At 40.8% G+C, this 7,269-nt stretch overlaps 1 protein-coding gene across 1 annotated transcript; it reads right to left on the bottom strand.

The window, feature by feature from the left end:
* Positions 1-1,757: 1,757 nt before the first annotated feature.
* LOC141134739 (transcription factor HES-7.1-like) lies at positions 1,758-4,525 on the bottom strand. Its single transcript, XM_073624176.1, has 2 exons — positions 4,436-4,525; positions 1,758-2,174 (listed from the first exon to the last, which is right to left on the bottom strand). The coding sequence occupies exons 1-2, from the start codon at positions 4,445-4,447 to the stop codon at positions 1,758-1,760; spliced, it is 429 nt and encodes a 142-aa protein (XP_073480277.1). The 5' UTR covers positions 4,448-4,525.
* Between the last annotated feature and the right edge of the window lie 2,744 nt (positions 4,526-7,269).

Below are 7,269 nucleotides of genomic sequence, written 5' to 3'. Positions count from 1 at the left end.
ATGGGCACTAAAAGGCATCACTGGTGGGCACTGTTGGGCACTGATAGGTGGCACTGATGGATACTGATGGGCATCACTAATGGGCACTAAAATGCATCACTGGTGGTGGTTGATTGGCATCACTGGTGGGCACTGTTGGGCACTGATAGGTGGCACTGTTGGATACTGATGGGCATCACTAATGGGCACTAAAAGGTATCACTGGTGGGGGTTGATTGGCATCACTGGTGGGCACTGTTGGGCACTGATAGGTGGCACTGATGGATACTGATGGGCATCACTAATGGGCACTAAAAGGCATCACTGGTGGGAGTTGATTGGCATCACTGGTGGGCACTGTTGGGCACTGATAGGTGGCACTGATGGATACTGATGGGCATCACTAATGGGCACTAAAATGCATCACTGGTGGGGGTTGATTGGCATCACTGGTGGGCACTGTTGGGCACTGATAGGTGGCACTGATGGATACTGATGGGAATCACTAATGGGCACTAAAAGGCATCACTGGTGGGGGTTGATTGGCATCACTGGTGGGCACTGTTTGGCACTGATAGGTGGCACTGATGGATACTGATGGGCATCACTAATGGGCACTAAAAGGCATCACTGGTGGGGATTGATTGGCATCACTGGTGGGCACTGTTGGGCCTTCACTGATAATAAGAACACCAATGATCAGTGTCCTCACACGCTGTCAGCGAGAGGATAGGAATGCCGATAACTGGTATTTCCTGTCTACACTGGGATCAGCTGTGATTGGACGTCATAGGCTCTTTACCTGGATCGGTGTTGGGCTGTGTCCAATTATATATTATATAATATGACGTCCTCCCAGAACGAGAGTGCTTCCTCCCATCCGTCATTTCACCATACGGGGGGCGGGAACCAGTTAAATAACAAAATATTTTGCTATCAAAATGACAACTGATGCCAATGCTATTTGAGAATGCAACCTTCTGATCTGGAGTCAGAGGTGCTACCTCCAAACCATGAGGCCCTTTTGGGCCATGTTGCTTCTCTGCATCAATACACTTTGAGTTCAGGTCTTAGTGCAGATGCTCCCTAAAGGGCAGTTTTCCAGGTTGAATGATTATCACCATCATTCAACCTGGAGGACACAGGATATCTAGTGGTGTAAAAGAAGTACTGTGGGAGACATCTCCAGAATGAAAATGGCTATTATAGCCACAGTTTTTTGAAGAGGTTGTTTAACCAACTTAGGAGCACTATGAAAAAAATGAGTCTGAAGTTAGGCTTTAACATTATTTTTTATTGATTAATGAACATGGTGAATTGTGTTATAAATATAGTACACTCAATTATTTTATACTTTACATGTAGACGTTGTAAAAGCCTGGCAATACACAAGTTAATAGCCTAGGATAGGATGATGATGATGCACGATTGCCAGATTCTGGAATTAATACATCATAGGTCATGAAGGTTTTCAGTGCTGCTTCTTCAGATTTTTACAAATTTTGAATCAAGCGAATCACCATTTGAAGTGACTGTCAAGTGGCAACAATGGGCCATGCAAAGAGTGGGGCATCCAGTACAAAGCTGTGGCAGTTAGTTGGTTAAATCATATTTTTTCTTGAGATACTAATGATGTTGAAACAAGAAACTTCTTAAATGACTCTGAAACCCAAAAACAGCAACATATTTTGCACAAAGAAAGGCACATATGAGAAGCAAATCACAGCATCTTGATTTGTAAGAGTATGTATCCCAGTAAGGTCCACTTAATAGTTCTATTAGGCCCATGGTCTCCAAGAGCTCCACTTTTGATCAGAAGAAAGTCCGCTTTGAGCAATAACTAGGTTATTTTTATGGTCTCCCGGGGATTTTAATGAGTAGTCAAGTTGTGTAGATGTCTTTTGACTAAATGTAGACGATACCTCGTGGAGTGTGAGATATTGATGGTCCAGTGATGAAGACACCTCAGGGTGGTTTAGTGATAACTGTTGGAAGAGGAAGTCCTTGCTTACATAAGACAGCTGCTGGCTGGAGTTTATTAAGTGCAAGGCGGTTTGAAGGCAATGCTGGAAGCCAGATTGGTATTCCTGACTGAAGTTATCTTGAGGCATCTCAGAGGGCTTCATCGTGGACTGGAGAAACTGAACGGTATATTCCAAGATCTCTGCTTTCTCAATTTTTGGATTCTGTAATTTCTGCCATGAAAAAAAGATACATGGTTTGACAATTACAAGGAAACTGTTATCCAAATCTGTATAATGTATACAATTATCTAAACTTTTTAAATGTTTTGGATAGAGTGAGTCAGAATTAGAACCCCTGTTAGGTCTATTTTGCTATATTTGTCATCGCTGAGGAGATTCAAACTCTCTGTCTTTGTGTTGGGATGAGATGAGAGAGCCAAGCATATACAGTTATTACCAAGACAGCAATAGAGGGACATTCTTTCAATGGGAACACCTGACAGTTACCTATGAGAGGATATCCCCCAAACTGAAGAGATTTCATCTCCCTGAAGTAGAACACAAACAACAAAAAGGAAAAAAAAACACTGAAAAGATCTTTGCTTCATCCAAAACTAAACTACACTATACCACTACCTGCACTGTTGATGGGCAGTGGATGGAGGATCTGATCTTTGAACTCTAGAGAGCTTGAGACAAAATACTGCACCCTTGGTCACAAGACTGGCTAACATTCAGTCACATGCCAACCTTTTATGCATTCTGTCACCTTTTAACAGGATGGTAATGGGCCTATTCCGATGACATTTAAAGCAGAGTTCCACCCAAAAATGGAACTTCCGCTTTAAGTGCAGTTGACCCCCTGACATATCACATTTGGCATGTCATTTTTTGGGGGGGAGCGGGTACTCTGTTTTTAGAAGCACCCAGCTCCCGCTTCCTCCCAGGCGCCACGGCGCCAGAAGAAAGATCACCTCTTCCCCTTCCTCTCTGCTATCTTTTTGTACACATCATACGCCCGCATCGCTGGACCATGGGACAGGTGAGTGTCTGATTATTAAAAGTCAGCAGCTATACTTTTTGTAGCTGCTGAATTTTAAATGGGTGGAACTCCGATTTAACAGTGCTCCCATTACAAAAAATAAAATGTATAACTGAAAGTGCAGAGTTGATAAAGCAAATTTATTATTATATGCAATTATTATATGCTTTATTAATGATTATACATGATTATACAACATCATTAACCTCTTGGAGCCAGAGCCTACGAGCCCTTTAAGGGGTTTAGGATGCCGGAAGGTGGGGTATATGATCATGTGGACCGCCGTGATTGGCTGTCGCAAGCAGCGATCGAGAGCTTTCCCTTAACCGTCAGTAACTGTGCCAGGAGCACGCAGGGCGCATGCTCTCGGCACAGCTGTGATTTTACTAATGCATGCAAATATGCGGCCAATCGGCACCAAGGCCCACCCTCTGAGAGGCCGCATTTATTGTGTGCGACTGGTGCCAAGAGGTTAGTACATGTATGCTAATATTTGGCTCTTTATATAATATCAGGTTCATTTGCTAGAATGATTTTGCAAAAAGATGTTTTTGGAATACATTTTTAATTTTTGGAATGTCTTGTTGTGGAATATAGAGACAATTAGCCTTCTTGTTCTAAAATAAGGTACATGGGAGCCTAGAGGTCGGGCAAGCTGACAAAGGGTTCCAAGAAATTACTGTCTCTTGTAATAAATGATATGCTACTTGTTCGAAACTTTAAGTGAATGAGTTCATAAGTAATTTTTTTGGGTTGGGTCCTACCTTCTGTTTGATCTCAAGAGGTCAGATCCTTGCTACACTTGTCTCATACGAGGATCTCCTTTCATGTAGATCTCCTTGCTTTCTAATCTTTATGCCCCGTACACACGGTCGGATTTTCCGACAGAAAATGTGTGATAGGACCTTGTTGTCGGAAATTCCGACCGTGTGTAGGCTTCATCACACATTTTTTATCGTATTTTCCGACACACAAAGTTTGAGAGCACGATATAAAATTTTCCGACAACAAAATCCGTTGTCAGAAATTCCGATCGTGTGTACACAAATCCGACGCACAAAGTGCTCAGAATAAATAAAGAGATGAAAGCTATTGGCCACTGCCCCGTTTATAGTCCCGACGTACATGTTTTACGTCACCGCGTTTAGAACGATCGGATTTTCCGACAACTTTGTGTGACCGTGTGTATGCAAGACAAGTTTGAGCCAACATCCGTCGTAAAAAATCCTCGGATTTTGTTGTCGGAATGTCCGAACAAAGTCCGACCGTGTGTACAGGGCATACTATTACGTTCAAAATCTACGCTGTAAGATAATCTGTTTTATCAGGGATATCAACACCTCATAATTCTAAAGCGATATATCTGGTTCAAAATTGACCCCAGTTTTTCTCTAAATAATTTTTTTTCAATGTGTTGATATTAGTAATAGCTTATTCATTAAAATCTCACCTCAATCTTCATCGCTTGAGATAATAAAATTCTTAGCTTCTCCAGGCTGGTATTAATTCTTTCTCTCCTTTTCTTTTCCACCTGGGGCTTCAAAAGCTGGAATGGAATAAGTAGATAAATTCAATGACCATGTTAGACTAAGGGGTATGACTGACCAAGGGGCAATTGCACTACATTGATTGAGAGGCCACATTAGCATGCTGTTTAGTGTACCTTCACTGCCATTGTGGCTTGATAAATGAGGGTCAAATTGCCCAGCTGGTCTCATTGTCCAAAGCACTAGATGCATTTATAATTACCTAGTTAATAGGTGTAATAAAGTAAAGTTTAACTCAGCCAAAAACTCTCCAGTCTCTTATATGTCTTGAAGACTTTCCCCATTTATGAAGCAAGACATATCAGAGATCCGAGAGAGATATTTCACTTACTTACTCTGTCAACCACTTGCATTTTTCTGAAGACTTACAGAAAACATTCTAAAACATTACATAAGACACACGACTAACGACACTAACCCCAAGAGGTCTATTTAAAAAAAAGTAGATATGATTTTCTGTTGTCTTTTACAACGTGAATGAAATATTCCCTAATACTCTAATGCCCCGTACATACAAGCAGAATTTCCGTCAGAAACATTTTGGATGTTTTTTCAGACGGTATTCCGCTCGAGCTTGCCTTGCATATACACGGTCAAACAAAAGTTCTCTGAACTTTTGACCGTCAAGAACGCGGTGACGTACAACACTACGACGAGCCGAGAAAATGAAGTTGAATGCTTTCGAGCATGCTTCGAATTGTTTCCGAGCATGCATGGTTTTTTGTGTGTCGGAATTGCATACAGATGATCGCATTTTCGGATAGGAACTTTTTCCCACTGAAAAATAGAGAACCTGCTCTCAATCTTTTGCTGGCTGAAAGTCCGATGGAGCATACACACGCATTTTCCAAAAGCTCACATCGGTCTTTTGCTGGCAGCATTTCCAAACATGTGTGCGGGGCATAGAGGATCTTCAATCCTAAGGGAAACTAGCCTAAGAACAATGGACCAAAAATAGCCTAAAACAATAGTCTAACAACATTTGCCCAAAAAAGCCCAAAGCCTGGTACACACAGGCAGTTTTTTTTCATTCAACCTAGCACACTGGCTGAATGTCGGATGGTTTTTGTTGAACTGGCCGATACCGGTCAATATTCAGCCTGTGTGTACCAGCCTTAAAACTAGTGAATTATGGTTGGCTCCTAATGAACTAGCTGAAAATTGGATAATAGGTGGTCCTTATGGCATCCTCCTTTGATTGAAAAATTGAAGGAGCCAGCTGGAAAATGATTGGCTTAACAGTGGCTGCATCCAATCAGATACAGTCACTGGCTAAAATTTGAACGTCCAAAGATGTATATATACAACTAAACTTCAGAACTCTGTAGACATAGAATACCATTTCACATTAATATTCCATCTTGACAGGAAAATTTTAACTTTAAAAAAAAAATACAGATTTTTCAAAAGGCTGTACAGAATTACAGGGACGAGGCAAATACACTTTTGTTTGATTAGTGCACTGCTGCATATCCATACACACTTTCCTTGGTGACAAGCTCCCATGTTATATATTATTCCCGCACACACAGTCCCAAAAATGTTTTTTTCGTCTGTAAAAAATATCAAACCAGCCACACAAAACATTTTCTTGTACAGTCACTAGGGGCAGTACTGCTCTGCAGTTTAGGGAATGTAAAAATGAAACATTTTGGGGCGACTGGTAAAATATTGAATTCATTTTCTAAGAGCTACCACAGTCTTTGAAAATTGTAGTTGCACAATTATTATTTGTTATAAACAGAATATAGTTTTTATTACTAATCCTTTCTAATTCTATTTCTTGCATTCCTAACACATTGGATGCGTTTCAGACATTGGATGCGTTTGGTTACGGTTCAGGTAGATGGAATCAAATGAGCTGACCATGCAAGTTAGACCAAAAGACACCAGTATCACAGGAAGGAATTTCCATAATTAGACATAGAAATTAAAAAAACATGGAAATCATTTTAGAAATGTTACAGTTTGGGCAGGTGTGGCATCTATCTATCTATCTATCTATCTATCTATCTATCTATCTATCTATCTATCTATCTATCTATCTATCTATCTATCTATCTATCTATCTATCTATCAATCTATTCTCTGAGTATCCTTTCTCTATCTGTACTCTGACTATCCTTTCTCTATCTGTACTCTGACTATCCTTTCTCTATCTGTTCTCTGACTATCCTTTCTCTATCTGTTCTCTGACTATCCTTCCTCTATCCTTCCTCTATCCTTTCTCTATCCTTCCTCTGACTATTCTTTCTCTATCCGTCCTCTATCTGTTCTCTATCTGTTCTCTATCCGTCCTCTATCTGTTCTCTATCCTTCCTCTGACTATCCTTCCTCTATCCCTCCTCTGACTATTCTTCCTCTATCCTTTCTCTATCCTTCCTCTATCTGTTCTCTATCTTTACTCTATCTGTTCTCTATCGTTGCTCTATCCATTCTCTATCCTTCCTCTATCCATTCTCTATCCTTCCTCTATCCATTCTCTATCCTTCCTCTATCCGTTCTCTATCCTTCCTTTGACTATCCTTCCTCTATCCGTTCTCTATCCTTCCTCTATCCGTTCTCTATCCTTCCTTAGACTATCCTTCCTCTATCCATTCTCTATCCTTCCTCTATCCGTTCTCTATCCTTCCTTTGACTATCCTTCCTCTATCCGTTCTCTATCCTTCCTCTATCCGTTCTCTATCCTTCCTTTGACTATCCTTCCTCTATCCGTTCTCTATCCTTCCTCTATCCG

The sequence above is a fragment of the Aquarana catesbeiana genome, linkage group LG03, assembly GCF_042186555.1.
Source record: "Aquarana catesbeiana isolate 2022-GZ linkage group LG03, ASM4218655v1, whole genome shotgun sequence".
Classification (NCBI taxonomy): Eukaryota; Metazoa; Chordata; class Amphibia; order Anura; family Ranidae; genus Aquarana; species Aquarana catesbeiana.
Note: the sequence above shows the minus strand (reverse complement) of the source record. Positions and strands in the feature narration are given on the sequence as shown.